Below are 16443 nucleotides of genomic sequence, written 5' to 3' on the forward strand. Positions count from 1 at the left end.
GTGCGTGTGCGCGTGTGCGGTGCGTGTGTGTAGGCAACAGCGCGGCGTGAAGGCAGCAGTGGGAAGCAGAAAGACTATGGCCGCCTCTCTGACTCTGACTCAGGTAACAATCTCGTCCAAACTGTTCTTGTGACGACAGGCAGCGCTTCGTGTCCGTCGTCTCCTCCGTTCGGAAACCGTCCGGTAGCTGTTGAGGACTCTGGCGGACGAAACCGCAGCCTCGCATCGATTGTTTTGCTCTTTTTTTTCCGAGGGGAAGTTTACAGTGCTTTGCTTGTGACTGGGAAAAGTTTGTGCCTAATCTCTTTGGGGACTGCGTAAGGGCGTAGCTAGCTAGCTAGCCTGCTAGCTAACAGCTAGTTTGTGTGCAGTGTTTCGGGTCGTTTTGGATCCGCTTTACGACGTTTACGATACGCGGCATCATCTTGAGAAGCTTGTGTTTGAAAAGGCCCATTTGTGGCAGACTAGCGACTTGTTTTCATTGCATATTTCTTGCTTGTGCTTACGTGACATGTGTGGCTGTGCTGGGGCTGTCCTGTCCTGTCATTTTTCTGGACAGTGGACAGTCAACGTCCGCTGACGTTATAGAAGTACAAAGAGAGACAACGTCAGGCGATAATTGATAAAGATCCACTTTTGAGCTTTGTTTTAGCAAAGCGTCGTTTTTTTTTCTTACAATCGGGAGTAAACACAACATCCCCGATTTGGCGCCTTTTGACATTTGAGTGGGCTTTGAATGCAAAGCACCTGAGCTGTCAAAAAGTTATGTTGCAGGTGTCACTACGAGGTGTTACCCGAGCCGCTGTTGCCCCTAACAACACTCAAGAGCTGGGTGTGTGACCACTTGAGTGGGTTCATTGCTGCGAGCAATTTTGTTGTCTGGGTCGCCAGAAAACAATCTGTGACTGTTTGCAGTCATGTTCACAAAAGGTTGAGTGAAGGTACTCGTACTGTACTTGGTTTGTAATGATTAAATGTTCTTATATGTTTGTTGTATTCGTTAATTTTTGTGGAATGTGCATTGATTGATACGTAAGAATAATATTTCTCAATTAGTAATCATCCAAATAAGGACTTGAAGAAAAGTACTCACTAATTGGGTTAGGGTACTGTGAGTAACTTCTGATTAAAAATTTTTGATGAATGTGCAACTTAAGTTATTGCCCAATAAATATCACTAACAAATAATTATAATCAAAATAATCTTTATATGTGTAGGGCTGAGCTATTAATCAAATTCATATCAACATGGGTCGGTAAGTAGGCTTTGCTTTTACTTAATAACTTTACTTTTTATCCAACCTAAAAAGTGCAGTCCACAATGTTTACATATAGTTTCACAAAACATGAAAAGTTGAAGTGAAAGCCAGAGATTTGTTTACATTCTCGTTTTAATCGCATTTGACTGTTTTCGTTCCACTAGTTTGGTTGAATTTTGGGAAGTTGTCAAAGAATGTTTAGTAGTAGTTGAAATCGATAAATAAAACTATCTTCATGGTTAATTTTCCTTTAGCATAAGACTAATTTAGAAGGGTAAAAAAGACCAAAATCATTGATTTATAATAAATCTGATATTGTTTATTAGGGGTGTGAATTGCCTAGTACCTGGCGATTGGATTCGTGTCACGATTCATAGGTCACGATTCGATTCGATACAGATTAATCCCGATGCGAATCTATAAATTGATAATTGCGATTTTTTAAAAATGTATTATTATTTTACTCAAATTTAGAAAATACTAATGAGTTACAGTGTACATGTACAAGTTAAGTTTTGTATGAAAATGCATTTATCTGAAAATTCAGGTTGCAGTCTGTTTCATGTTTGAACAGCACTGAAATAAAATATTAAGGCTTAATGTTCCATTAATATAACATTCATCCATGCTTAATGTGCGAATCCTAACCCTAAGTAAGATGTTTTGTTGAATATTGATGTTTAAAAATCGATTCGCCGGCATATTGAATCGATTCGAGAATTGCGCGCTGTAATATCGCGATATATTGCCGAATCGATTTTTTCTAACACCCCTATTGTTTATGAATGCATTTTTCAGTGTTTCATAACAACTGTAATTGAAGTCAATAAATAAAACTATCTTCACGGTTCATTTTCCTTTAGCATAAGCCTAACCTAAAAGACCAAAACATTGATCTATAATAAATCTGATACCGCTTGTGTTTGTTTAAAAAAATACAAGGGAAGAGGACCTTGAAAAAAATAATCACAATATTGAGCGGGGGAAATGTGATTATATTATTATTACTATCATTTCAAATCGTTCGCCTCTGACAATGTGTTGTGAAGTATTCTGGAGTTGTGGACATCATTGACAGCTCAGTCAAGATCAAGTGTACGCACAATGATTACTGTGTTTGCAGCCACAATTAGTTCCAGGCACACTATTGTGTGAAAAACAAACAAACAGGCTTTGCCATAGAGAGATAAGTGTGTGCGCCCGCTTATCCAACTGCCAATTGACAGTTGCTACTTGCGAATGTTAAATGTTAAGTGGTCAAACTAACAGCACTGAGAGATCCAGCAGATCTTTGCCATTATGGAGTGATTTTGGCAAGTTGTGTAAGGCGTTCATTACGCAAGCTGTTATGTTGTTCCTCGCTGCACCTGCTCCTTTTTAGAGAACATCAACACATTGGCTATAAGACAAAGGAAGTGCTGACTGTCTTCCTCTTCTTGGGCCCAGCTGTGGACGGTCAGTTATACTGAAAGGGGAACGTATAGAGAGGATATGACGTCTTAGGTGAAATCTGCTGTGAAGTGTAAAATGGATGGTACTGCCTATATCCTGACCTCAACTTCATCATTTTGTATTTTTGAAAGTCACTTACTAACAGTCTTGCCACATGTTTAACTTAAATGTTAGGGGTGTGCCCAAAAATTCGATTCTCATTTAGTACGATTTAGAATCTATTTTAAATGTCCCAAAATCGATTTTATTTAAATTATTTTATACCGTCTTCCCTTTGTTTGTGTGTGCCTTTATTGGGAGCGCTGTTCATGTTGTACCTGATTTGTCCACTTAGGGACAGTGTGGTTCCACGCGGTCTGATACACTGTTAAGTTGTATGATTAGAGAGTAGAAGGGAAAAGTCGCAATCGAGTTATTCCAATAAAAGTTGTTTTTTTGCAGCGTGGAGCCGTTCTTTTGTGCCGCGAGTAGAGCACTAATTAGCATTAGCGAGTCCGACTGGAGTAGATCATTTTGATTCCTTGAACATCTATAAATTGAAGCAAAAATCTTTGTCAATCAAATCATTTTGAATCAAAAATCGTTCCCAGTCGATTCTGAATCGAATCGCACACCCAAAAATTGGAATCGAATCGAATCGTGAGATATTCAAAGATTCCAACCCCTATTAAATGTAGCCTGTATGGCATGTTCATTTTAAATAAAACCATGGCAAGACAGCTAAATGGATTCATTATCACACCATCGCTTGCATCTTTTTTCTGTGGACTCTGTTTATAAAAAAAAGAAGAAAAAAAAGTGAGGAGGCGGAGCTGGGTCTTTTTTTAAGAGGAGTGTATTGTATTAGTTACAGTAGAGTTGCCACAGGTTTCCATTCAAATAACGGCAGAGCGCTCAAAGGAAACATTGATTTACGGAGCCATTCGCAGTTTCACTGTGTGCACTGTGCAGTCCGTGTGTACGCAGACTTGCATGGCTTGACCTTTGTGGCTATGCCAGTGTCAGCAGGATCAACCAGGTAGCCTCCGGGGCCGGATGGCAGAGCGCGGCAGTGGCTGGTCTCTACCGACGCGGCTTCTTGACTGCTGCCTCCGTTTGCCGCCCTCGCGCAGTTCATCATCTATTTTGTAATAAATGTTGTTTTGTTCTTCCTCAACAGCTCTCCAGTGGAAATCCCATTTACGACAAATACTATCGAGAGGTATGCAAATTTCATTGTCAGTGTAAAAGTCCTGTTTTATTAAGAACACTAAATAAAAATAAATAAAGTAATGATTGAATTGTGATGATTAGATGTTCTACACTCATCATCACAATCTAATAATGTTCATGAAAAAGTCTGTCTTTCTGATGATATTGCAAAATTTTGATTGAGGTATTGATTTAACATTTATGTTAGTTTCACTAATACAACCAAATAACAGAATATCTCTTTTAAGTATTATTTTTTTTAACAACTCTCGTATTGAACTCATTAGATTGCGCACGTGTACCTAATGTTGTGACTGGTGGGCGCATGCTGCAGAAATACTGCAGCTTCGTTTACTATGATCATGTTGCAGTGACCTCTCTTCAGTTATTGCTTCCCGTACAGGAAGTCAGACTATGAATTAATAATGCAGCGCTCTGCCCAATGGGTCATATTGGGCTGCCTACTGATGCTGCGGAGAATATAAAGCTTTGGTTTTATTGTCAATATTGATTTAAATGCCTTAGGCTGTTGCATTCTCAAAGTTATCACCATTTTTTTCAACACAACTACATTTAATTTCCAATATTGTTTTTTTATGACTGTTGTGGAGCAAACCAGTTAGCTAAAAATTAAAACCACAGGCAGAATTTGATGATTTATTTATAATGGATTACGTCGTCTTTGTGTGCCTGCAGGTGGATCCCAGAAGTAGCGGGAGAGTGGCAGCAGCTGACGCGGCTCTGTTCCTGAAGCGGTCGGGCCTGGCTGACCTGGTTCTGGGCAAGGTAAGTTCATCTTGAAATCAACATGTTCACCTATGATATTTGACAACCGTGTGATGTTGGCGCATGAAATGTCCTCCACAGATTTGGGATCTGTCCGATTCAGAACGGAAGGGTTCTCTCAACAAACAGGTAGAAAAGCATAGTGAGAGGCGCATTATAAGTTGTGTGGGTTTTGCATTTGTATATATATTTTTTTTTACAAAATCGTTGACTGTATGTTGTACGTTACTTCCACAGCAATTTTTTGTAGCGCTGCGCTTGGTGGCTTGTGCTCAGAATGGCCTGGAGGTGGCACTCATGAGCCTTAATGTGGCTGTCCCGCCCCCCAAATTTGTAAGCCAACTGCTCTGCATCAGTCAAAAATTCACGTCCATATGATCCAGAACATGTTGCCGCGTTCATAATTATTCATCGTACGTGAAATGATAACACGAGTTGTATTTTTCCCCAGCAGGACACAAGCAGCCCGCTGTTAGCAGGGGGGTTAAGCAATGATCTTCACTGGGTTGTCAAGGTGATGCCTTTTCAGCTGATGTCATTTCAGTAGCCACAAAATACAATCTAATGAGATCCTATATAAGATTACGGTATATATATATAAAAAAAAAAAAAAAAGTATTTTTTTAAGCTATTTAGTCATACAATTCATATATCTTTTTTTAAATATATTTTTTTCTTTTGTTGTTCTTTTAGCCTGAAGAGAAGTTGAAGTTCGACTGCATCTTTGACAGCCTTGGCCCAGTCGGGGCGATGCTGACAGGAGACAAAGTCAAACCTATCCTGCTCAACTCCAAACTGCCATTTGACATTTTGGGCCGGGTAATGAGCTGCCTGCCGCGCTGTTTTCATGTATTGTTGTAGTAACTCCACTTGGGAAATGTTCTTTTGGAAGTAGAGCAATTTAGTCATTTGATGGGTCAAAACATCAGCAAACGAACCAACACGATTCAGCGAGTAAAAAGGATGTGTTGCCTTGACTCGCGTTTGGTGAGACGAGGTTTTTGAGGAAGTGAAAAAATACACAGTTTGTCGTGACGCGTCATTTTAAATGGATCTTTCTTTGTTTTGAAGGTGTGGGAGCTCAGTGACATCGACAGGGACGGCATGTTGGACAAAGATGAATTCTCAGTGGTAAGAAGTGAAGACTTATCGAACACTCCCGCAGATCTGGTCAATGTCGCATTAGACATCCAAAACAAGAGCAGTTTGAGAAATTGTAAAGAGAATAATGCTGTGTTTTGATGGACAACGTGAGAGTGCGGTTGATTTCACTGTTCAACGGTTCAATCCCGAGCTGTATTTTTAATCCTTTGGTTTTATTTGTTGTCCTGTCCTGTTTGGTAAAATACTAAATGTTTACTGCGTCAAAAAATATCAATGACTTCATTGATTAATTGACTTGGACTCAACTTTCACATTTCCCACCAAACTATGGGCGTTACTTCTGGTGTGAACTGAAACCGGCATTTTGTTTGCATGGTAACTGGTTGCGCAATTCCACTGACAGAAACTTAAAAGGAAAGTCAACCTTAAATATTTCTTGACAGTCATATGTTATATTTGACCTCACTAGTCTAAACATGACCTTCTGAATAATATTACATTTGTGGAATATGAGTTATAAAGCAAAATCTGGCCGTTTTCATCCATCTCATGGGGCGGCCATTTTGCCACTTGCTGGCGACCGAAGATGACATCACAGTTGCTCAGGGCTCACGCAACGACCAATCACAGCTCACTTGTTTTCTGAAGCTGAGCTGTGATTGGTTGTTACCTGAGACCTGAACAACTGTGATGTCATTTTCACTCAACAGCTAGTGGCAAAATGGCCGCCTTTTGATATTGATAAAAACTGCTGGATTTTGCCGCTTAATTTATATTCCACTAACGCAATATTAACCAAAATACCATATTTAGACAATTTGGAGCTGCATAGAAGAACATATTATTGTCAAGAAATGTATTTTGTGGTGATTTCCAACAACGTCAAAAACAAAGCTTTTCTTTTTAACTGCTTGCAGGTTGTGAAACTATTTGACTGCATGTGTGAAACGTTCGAACAATAATTCTCCCCATCTTTTCTGTATTTTATTGCCAAATTGCCCTGTCAGGCCATGTATCTGGTGTACAGAGCCCTGGAAGGAGAAATCGTTCCCATGTCTCTCCCGCCCCCCCTGGTTCCACCCTCCAAGAGGAAAAAACCCTCGGTGCCTCCCGGGATGCCCTTGTTACCCTCTCCCCCCTCCGTCAAAGAGAGTCGCGCCTCCCATGCTGGCTCTAAGACCATGCCCCTCCCCCCCAAACCCGCCCCAGCTCCTGCCCCGACGCCAGCAGCCGCCCCTGTGAGTACGCTACCAGTCCATCCTGGCCGTTACAGCTTAATTTTGTTTCAAACGCTTTAAAATGATTTCAAACTGGATAGCGCAGTGTGTTTTTCAAAAGAACAAGACCAAAGGGAATGTGAAGGTAAATGGTGTTAACGTTTGCGTGTGCATTAGTTAGTTTGAGCTCTGACTTCTATCATTTGAGTTGCTGCTTTCCTAAATGCACTTTTTGGCATCTGCTCAGTGGGCGGTGTCGCCGGCGGACAAAGCCAAATATGACGATCTCTTCAGCAAGACGGACGCAGACATGGACGGGCTGGTGTCTGGACCCGAAGTCAGAGATATCTTTCTCACCACGGGGCTGCCTTCTGCCACGCTCGCGCGCATCTGGTAAGACACTCGTTTTGAATTTGGATCTTCATCTGTTGTCAGTTTTACTACCCCTAAAAATGTGTAGTTGCAACCAGTCTAAAGAAGAGCGCGATAACATTGAGAAGCTTATTGTAAATGTTAATGGAGACCAGAGGTGGGCAAAAAGTCCCCCAAATTCAACAAACTGTATTCATCTTTGAGTGACAAATTGTTTAATGAGATAAATTAATTTTTAAAAAGTAAATAAAATGCATGAACACATTCATTCACCATCTTGAGGAAAAAACTGAGATAAATTAACCAATTTACAGGAGTCATGATCAAAAGGTCCTACCTTTTCTTTTAAACAAAAAAAAAAAAAAGAAAAAAAGAAGAAGTTAATTTGTATGGAAAAGTGACACTGTTGTGTGTCGAGATCCGGAAAAACACAGGGCTTATCGATTTTCCCTAATTAGCTTCTGTCCTGCTGTGCGTCTGCTCTGTTGGTTCCTGTCGCAATCGGCAAACACGATTGTGATCTGCCGCGCCCTGAGGTGTTGATCGTTAGTTTGTTGTGTAACCCGCGTGCCGTCCTCCCCTCAGGGAGCTTTGTGACATTGCCGACATTGGAAAATTGACCCGAGAGCAGTTCGCCCTGGCGCTCCATCTGATCAATCAGAAGTTGACAAGAGGTCTGGACCCTCCGCAGAGCCTTTCACCGGAGATGATCCCGCCCTCTGACAGACTGAACATTAAACAGGTGAGATCTGCTCAGTGCACTCAAAGATTCTTTGGTGTCCACAATTAAAAACCCTCCATTCCTTTTTGAAAGATAGCAAACATGCCTTTGTTGACAGGTTTAATAGCCCAAAAAATGTTCTTTCAGCTTCACAGTACCTTTCTAACAGTTTTAAATGACCCCAAACTGTAGGCATTGCCATCTTCATGGACATTTGTTGTCGGGAAAAGTGCGTCCATGGCAACAAATGTCATGCAGAAACACAGAATTGGCCAAACAATGGTTCCGGGGTGCCGCAAATATAGTTTTACAATTCTGAAATGATAGAAATTTTAGTTTCGACCAATTTTTGTGGTTGACCTAACCAAGTTGGATGCCTTTTTTCCCTCCAGCCGTAATATATATGATGCATTTGTATCTTTAGTATTCTGAGCCTTTGTGAGTTCCTTCTGAGGTGTTAATCATTATTAAAATTCTATGCAAAGCTTTCCCAGGACGCATATATTGCAAAAGGTTGACGACCCCCACTTTCGAACCATGACATCAAAACCTTTGAGAGTCAGAACCGAGTGGCTCTGTATGCTGCTCAATGATACAGCATGTTCCCATTTGGGTACATTTGCTAAAACTGTGCATTATTCAGTATTTCTCCTGCTTTGCTTGTACTTATTTATGGCTTGTCTTTTCTTTGCTGTCATTGCAACGTTTTTTTTTTTACCCCTCTCTTTCTGCACTTCACATTTTTTACTCTGCCCCCTTCTCATGCGGATGGAACCGCCCCCCCTGAGTGAGTTGCGCTCATTCATTCTTCTGTATGAGCCACTTCGTTTTGTCTTTTTTTCCCCCACCTTCTACATGGTCGTTCCCAGAAATCAATATAAATTTAGCTTAAATGTGGAAATTGCAGTTTATACTTTGTATTTGTTTTTTGGCCCCATATCTGGTTAGATTAGATACACATTACAGAATCACTCCATTCACTCATGATTTTTCTTGTGCAACTTTTCTTCATCAGTGAGCTCATCAGTGCACTGTAACTGTTGTTCGTTTGTTTGTGGAGTTATGTGACTTGCTCGTTGTTATGTAATATTAGAGTCCATGTTCTCATTTGTTGGCTCCTTGCCTTCATTCATCTAACTCATCTCTGTGCTTCCTTTGCTCCAGAACAATATGGCCAACCTGGCAGCCGACTTCTCTGCCATCAAGGAGCTGGACTCGCTCAGTAACGAAATTGTCGAACTACAAAGGTACGATTTGTTTGGTAAAAGTCATGCAGGTTGTGTTTTTGAGACATTTCAGTGCTGTCAAATTATTTCTTTCAAAAATGAAAATGTGTTGCCTCCCCTACCATAGGAACCGTAGTGTTTCACTGACTGCATGATCTACTCTGACCACCAGAGTGCAGTGTTGTCCACAATAATGACTTACTAATGCGAAAGCAGAGGTGAATGACAGTATTTGTAGTCGTGGGAAAGAGATGGGGAGCGTAAAATATTTTCTTCATCCTTGGGGTGTGACAAAAAATTATTGAGAAGCACTGACTTTGCAATTTCTTGGAGCAGTGTAACATGACAATAGCCAGATTGATAATTGTGATTCACCCAAGGGAGTTCTTTGCATTATCAATCTGGGACAGCTCCACGGTGATTTGCTCGGGAAAGGCGGGACATTTTGTACAATACTTCGAGCTGATTGGACGATGCGGCATCTTGTGCACGTTTGTTTTGACCAATCACGGCAACGGATGAAAATGTCTTCAGTCTCGTCTTAGGGGGGGAAGAAAACAGGAACATCTTTATTAGATAAAAATGCATGAAGCACCTCTCGCTGTTCAACATTCAACAAAGAAACGGTAAGTAATTCTGCGAGAACAGAATTAATTGTAGCGTCCATTCGTCTGTTAGGTTTGTTTGTTTCCCCCGGCGTCGGCGCTTCCTGGTTTCGTCACAGCTGCATGTCCCATTGTCCCGCCCTAAACAACGCCTTATTGGTCCAACCTAAAAACGGTTGGTTGCGAACATATCAGCGGGAGCAGCACAAGATGGATTCTTGTAGTATTTGTGACAGCGAGAATTCAGCTTGCTGGCAAAGTTAGGAGCAGTGTTGTGGTGAAGATGATTGTGTCCGTAGGTCTGCCGGTAGAAACTATTCTGATATGAAAGATACCCTAGAAATCAAAGTTCAAAGGGATCCAGTACAATCACTCAAAATTGCTTACCAAGATGTTAATACTCAGTTCATTGAATCTGTCAAAGCTGTATTAATTTGAGTATGGATGGGCGAGTACCGATACCAGGTATAAGTGTCTGGCTAATACCTGATCTTATCCAAAGGTATCAGTACTCACGATCGGCTGCCCTCTTGTGGTCATTTTACAGTCAGGAACTAGAAATTAGAAGAATATATTGTTATGTATTCGTTATGGTATCTGTCTGAAAAAAAAGTGGTATTGAAAATCTCTAAATTTGAGTACAGTACAGTAAATGTTGGCTACATGAGATAGCGAAATAATAGAAACAGTTGTCAGTATGAGGATGAACATCTACATTGTCCTCATTTTAGAATATGAAATCACTGTACTACTCTCACTTTACTGTAATTATGCATTGATGAATCACTGTTCGAGGCGTTCAAGCAGCAAGAGAAGGATGTAGGTTGGTCCTTCCTCTCCTCCTCTCTCACGCCAGCCATCTGCTTCTCACCTCTCCTCTCCCACTTACTTGACAGATCAAGCACAAGCTCACTTTCTCTGCTTTATCGCAGCGTCTGAGTCTGACTTGATCCGCAATTTCATTCCAATCGAAAATGGTTGTGGTTGAGGACCGATCTGACGGGAGATCAGCCGACGACTGGCTGTGGCCTTGCGGTCTTGGAATGATACCTTCTTTGTCCTCAGTGGTTAAATGTTGCTTTCTGTTGTGCTGGAACGCCAGGGAGAAAACCACGGTGGAAGAAGAGATCAAGGAGAAGGAGGTGGCCATCAGCGAGCGCAGCAACGAGGTCCAGGTAAGACCAATTTAGTGGCTAACTGTTTAGGTTTAAAATGGTGATATTGACAGTCTAACCGTTGGAACTTGCAATACTTGTTTCTGCCGTGTGCCATTTTAGGGTAACATTTTAGGCAGTGGACCGTGTCGTTTTACTTTTGTTGAAATAATAAATAGTGAAATAGCACATGAGCTACCTGAGATGTTTTGTGAACAACAACGGAGTCCAAGAGACTGGTGTCCTTGTGTGGGTGTGTCGGAATGCCTCAGAAGTGAGCACTATTTTGGGCGATAATGGCTTAAAGGGCCAGTTGGTTATTTCAGTCCAAGATGTGGAAGTCTTCTCGAGGGACTTCACTATTGATGTTGATCTTATATAGCTTGTTTGGCTTTTTTCACTGCACTCTTTCTATTTCCACACAGTCATTGATGACCTGATGCCTGCACATAACACCCACATAACTTACAGCTCATGATAATATATTTCTGGTGAAGCAGCATTTGAATTGTAAAATATGCGTGGTTAGCTAAAATTGTCATTTCTGGAAACATACCAGTTGAATCAGACATACGGAACCCCCACATATTTGTTGTTCGGCATTAGCAAATTTGCTGATTTGGGGTAACCCATCCACTGAGGTTTGCCATCTATCTTGGACTGAGGGGGAGGAGCTTCTTACAGCCAGACCATAAAACATGTCTAATAAATAGAAGTGTATAAAGCTTTTTTGGTTACTTGCAGATTTTTGCTTTTCACCGCAGGGCTCAATCACTATCCCTGTGAAAAGAGGGGTGTTATTTTCACTTGCACTGAAACAACATTATTTTTCTAAAGATAATTTTGAAATGAGAAGCACTTACATAAAGCTGATTTTTCCTTTTTTTTAAAAACACATACATTTAGCTGTGTATGGCTTCACTTTCCATTAGTTGATTCATATGAAAATGTCATATGATGAAAGTCGGTGTGAAAGTCGCTGTTGCCACTTCCGCTCTGCAGATGAGTCACATCAACAAGTGTCAACTGAAGTTTAACTGAGCTGTTTTGTAAGCCGTGGTATTGCGATTGCTAGTCGATTATTTTAATAATACCGGTAAATTTGTTTGTTAATTGATGAATCAAAAAAATAAATTCAAACACTATATTAAAAACGGGACATTATTTCAAATTGACAGTGCTGAAAGTGCACAAACAAATTAAGATTCAGTTATTGGTTTGTTCTGTAACATTTCAGAAAATAGGCGAGCATGTTCTCCAAGTAAAAGCAGTTTAATTTCGATTCAACAGAAATCTGAGAATAACTGTTGAAAGGCTTAATTTGCAAGAATTTAGACAAGTTTAAATGGAAACAGATGTCTTAACAATTAATCAGTTATCAAAATAATTTAATTTGATAATCAAAGAGTTATCGTGGCCACATAAATTGTGTCTAGTCGTCAGTTTCACAAAATACTTTTTACAATGTCACGTTCACTTTGGGGCATATTCTCTCATTTGCACTTAATTCATGTCTTTATGCGCCTGGCTTACTCACTTTTAAGGTGCAGCAATTCTCCTGTCCACACTTTTGACACCCCCACCATGCGGATCCTGGAAATTCTTACGTAACCACCAAACACGCGTGATTTAGTGAAGTCTAATGGTGGCCCTAATTTCCTTATAAACACACATACAGGGATCAGTGGGCGTATATGGGCCAGAGTTGCCTCTATAGTTACATACTTGAAAATGAAAACGTTGTTTTCCACAGGACCTGCAGAGTGAGGTGGCAAGGGAAAGCGAGGCATTGCAGCAGCTTCAGACTCAGCGTCAGAAGGTGCAGGAGGCTTTGGAAGAGCTGGACCAACAGAAGGGTTCACTGGAGGAGCAGCTGGCCCACATACGCCAGCAGACCAGCCAAGAGAGCCAACTGGTGGGTTTGGCAGAAGGCTTTTGTCACCCCCCTCAAAACAACCAGGTTACAAAATGTTATTACAAGCCTAGCAATCATTGGCGTAACGTATGTTTTTGAGCATATTTTAATGATGATCAAAGGTAAATGTGCACTTTGGTTGAGGTTTTGATTGCTATGATATGCCCAATGTCTATTAACGTGAAAACCCCACCCACATTTACTTTGTCAGATTACGTCGCTGCAGTCTGAGCATGAAGAGCAGGAGCAGAGGATCTGTCAGTACGAGGAGGAGCTGGTCCAGGCTCGAGAGGAGCTTCTAGCGCTGCAGGAGGAGAGCAGGAAGCTGCAGGAGAAGGTTCAAGCGGCACAGGAGCAACTCACACCTCTGCAGGAGTCTGTGCGCGACTCCTTCACACAAGTTGCACAGGTCAGATTGAAACTTCGCAACCTGCCTTTTCTCACACTCGCTTTTAACGTTCTGTCCATTCTGCTGTTCAGGTCCAACACAAACTGAACGACCTTCAGGTGGAGGAGAGGTCGATGGCAGCCCAGCTGAGCTGGAAGAGAGCTTTGGAAGACGACTCTCCCGTCATGGTCAATGGATCGTCAGGAGCCACGCCAGAGCTCCATCACAGGGACCCTTTCCAGCAGGACCTCTTCCAGGAGGACCAACTTAAAGAAAAAACGGAAGAAGAACCAGCTGCTGCCTCATACCCTCAAAAAGAACTCTCAGAAGAAACAAAGAAAGGAGTGAAGGAAGAGGAGGAGGACGAGCGCCCCAAGACTCCAGAAGACGAAAAGGTGAAGCCTGATGCTTTGGATGACCTTTACACTAGCTTTGCCTCCTCTGAGACGTACACAAATCTGCCAACGCTTCCCAAGACACAGGAGAAAACTGTAAATGTATGAAACATCAAGCATAATTGAACGGTCTGAATTTAATCGGTTTTAATGAACTTGCCTTCTTCTGTGACATGTCCAGGAACACAATAGCCCTTCACCTGACGTTTCCTCAGATGCCCAAGATGATGCAGCAGAGTCACCTAAAACAAGCCCACTAAAGGTAAAGACTGCTCACTCATTAGTGATTATAAATTCATTTATTGTGTCTTAAATTTAATGTTTAATAGTGCAATTGATTTGTAACTTATCGCCCATGTCAGTAGCAACCAACAGAGGGCGTCATTGACTCATTTAAGTTATATAGAAATGAAAAGAGAACACAACGGCCTCAATATCTTGAAGTTATGATTTGTGAATTTGGCTGTCAACCCGAGTGAGCACTTTTCACACTTTTCAACAGGTGTCATCACCAGAACCCGAGGTCAAACAGGAAGCTGCAGCCTCCTCAGAAGTCATCTCGTCCTCATTACCAGCACAAGCGCTTCCTCCTCGCACCGCACCGGCTCCTACCAGCCAGCCATCTCTGCCCGAGATGGACTTCTTCCACTCGGACCCGTTTACAGAGCGTGAGCCCCATCAGATCGACAACGCGTTTCAGCTGTTTTCTGATTCCGCTGGTTTGAAAATGTGCATTTGTTTTCTAGACGATCCGTTTAAAGATGACCTGTTTGGAAAAGCGGACGCTGCGGGTAAGTTTAAGAAAGCAAACGCCAATTTAATTGAGCTTAAGTCTCTGGCATGCATTATTATGGTTTGAGGTATTTTTTCCCACATTTTTGTCCAAACTTTACTACTAATTACTAAGTCACTACAACTAAGTCAACTTTTTTGTCCCATCAGACCCTTTTGGAGGAGATCCTTTCAAAGGGTCAGACCCTTTCACAACGGACAATTTCTTCACGCAAACCTCCAGCAGCCATTTTTCCTCAGACGACCCTTTTGCTGGCTCCGCCGACCCGTTTGGTAACACTGCTGACGCGCCAGAGCCAGACCTGTTCGCGGCCAAGCGCAACGATCCTGCACCAGCAGCAGCGGCGGCGGCGGCAGAACCGGACCCTTTCGCCTGCCAGCCAACAAATTCGGCCGCAATAGCTGCAGATCCGTTCAGCTCTACGGGAAAAGACACGGCTAAATCGGAGCCGTTCCCTCACACGGTGAACGCCACTGGTGAGGAAGATCCATTTGGTTCTCAGTACACAGGGACAGATCCATTTAGCACCTCTCCGCCCAACGCGGCTCTGGCATTGGTAAGTCCACTCTAAGACATTGATAGTCTAACTCGTGTTACTTTAGTTTAACGTTTATTCTTCTTAGAAGGATACTGCAGCAACCAATGACCCTTTCGCGCCAGGTGGTACCACAGTGAGCGCCAGCTCGGACCCAGGTCGGACTTTTCATATGCAGCTATCCCATGTGTATATCTGACAGCATTATGTTGCTAATGTTAGTGTGCTCTTTGTCATTATAGATCCATTTGCTGCTGTGTTTGGGAATGAATCGTTCGGCTTTGCTGATTTCAGTGCTCTCACCAAGGTAATATTTATTTTCAGCATAGTGATTGTGCCTCTTGAGAAACTTTAGTGGATGTCCAGTGGGATGCATATACAGTATATTCAAACTACCAAAACTTAGCTTAAAGTGAACCTCAAAAAAGCAACCAGAAAATAAATCACCATAGTAACAGTATAAAAATAATTATATATTTAAAATTGGAATAATAAGGATGGATGATAAATAATAGATTGCTATTATTTTAATATATTATTGCTATTATTTTAATATATTATTTATTATTATTATTTTACTATGTTTGTTAAAAAAAACCAAATACAAATAAATGCATGCTCTTCCTGCTGTGCTTGTATTGGCCTCTTAAGGGCAGTGTGGTGCCATGCGTGCTTGGAGATACACACATTGAAGCAAAAAATATTCAAAGAAGAACTTTATTAATAGAACTTGTTTGTTTTTTACAGATTAGTAAGAATATGTTTATGCCTTTAGCATTTTAGTATTGTTACTTGAGAGAATATCACTCCCGGAACTCAATGCTATTTTTTTATTAGCCTGTAAATGGGATTGTACATTGACTGCTAGCATTAGCATTGGTGATGTTTGTAAAGTAAAGTATGTCTTGTGTTTAAATGGTAAGTGGACCAAACTTATATAGCGCTCGCTTTCTACACCATATGGTGCTCAAAGTGCTTTACAATGTGTCACATCATTTTATGATCATGAGAACCCAAAATCAAAATCATTCAATTTATTTTTAATTAGTTGCCCAACCCTACCACATTGGTACCTTCACAAGGGCTTCAACGTTTGTTTTGAGTTGCAAGCAAAAATTTGGCATACAATTTAACTTCAGACACTTCGCCACTAGATGGCAGCAGCAAACCTCACGCTATCCGGCCACTCTGTTCATGTGGTTACCTCACAGTGACTGTCCAAGTATTCTTTTGCTTTTTGCTCGTAATGTCCTCATGTTTTTGTGCAGGTATTATGCCAAATTTATTTTAACTATGGGTCTTGAGAAAGAGTGTGCAGTGAAGAAGTGAA

General features: G+C 41.3%; 1 protein-coding gene across 9 annotated transcripts in view; it reads left to right on the forward strand.

Annotated features, from left to right (window-relative positions):
- Positions 1-16443, forward strand: part of eps15 (epidermal growth factor receptor pathway substrate 15) — a 22738-nt gene continuing 6295 nt past the window's right edge. The window contains exons 1-22 of one of the 9 annotated variants that reach the window (XM_086088202.1): positions 1-103; positions 3871-3912; positions 4599-4688; positions 4770-4817; positions 4926-5021; positions 5140-5202; positions 5382-5507; positions 5760-5819; positions 6800-7030; positions 7257-7402; positions 7967-8123; positions 9267-9349; positions 11036-11108; positions 12841-13047; positions 13214-13411; positions 13483-13887; positions 13967-14047; positions 14288-14453; positions 14532-14576; positions 14728-15134; positions 15202-15271; positions 15356-15420. In XM_086088202.1, the coding sequence (XP_085944328.1) occupies positions 77-103; positions 3871-3912; positions 4599-4688; positions 4770-4817; positions 4926-5021; positions 5140-5202; positions 5382-5507; positions 5760-5819; positions 6800-7030; positions 7257-7402; positions 7967-8123; positions 9267-9349; positions 11036-11108; positions 12841-13047; positions 13214-13411; positions 13483-13887; positions 13967-14047; positions 14288-14453; positions 14532-14576; positions 14728-15134; positions 15202-15271; positions 15356-15420 (2886 nt within the window). In that variant the 5' untranslated portion in view covers positions 1-76. Of the gene's footprint in view, positions 104-144; positions 942-3870; positions 3913-4598; positions 4689-4769; positions 4818-4925; positions 5022-5139; positions 5203-5381; positions 5508-5759; positions 5820-6799; positions 7031-7256; positions 7403-7966; positions 8124-9266; positions 9350-11035; positions 11109-12840; positions 13048-13213; positions 13412-13482; positions 13888-13966; positions 14048-14287; positions 14454-14531; positions 14577-14727; positions 15135-15201; positions 15272-15355; positions 15421-16443 lie in introns of those variants that run through there. The other 8 variants (XM_086088197.1, XM_086088198.1, XM_086088201.1 and 5 more) reach the window with 8 other exon arrangements.

This window comes from Leptonotus elevatus, chromosome 11 (genome assembly GCF_054856555.1).
Source record: "Leptonotus elevatus isolate MCC_2025b chromosome 11, RoL_Lele_1.0, whole genome shotgun sequence".
NCBI classification, from domain to species: domain Eukaryota; kingdom Metazoa; phylum Chordata; class Actinopteri; order Syngnathiformes; family Syngnathidae; genus Leptonotus; species Leptonotus elevatus.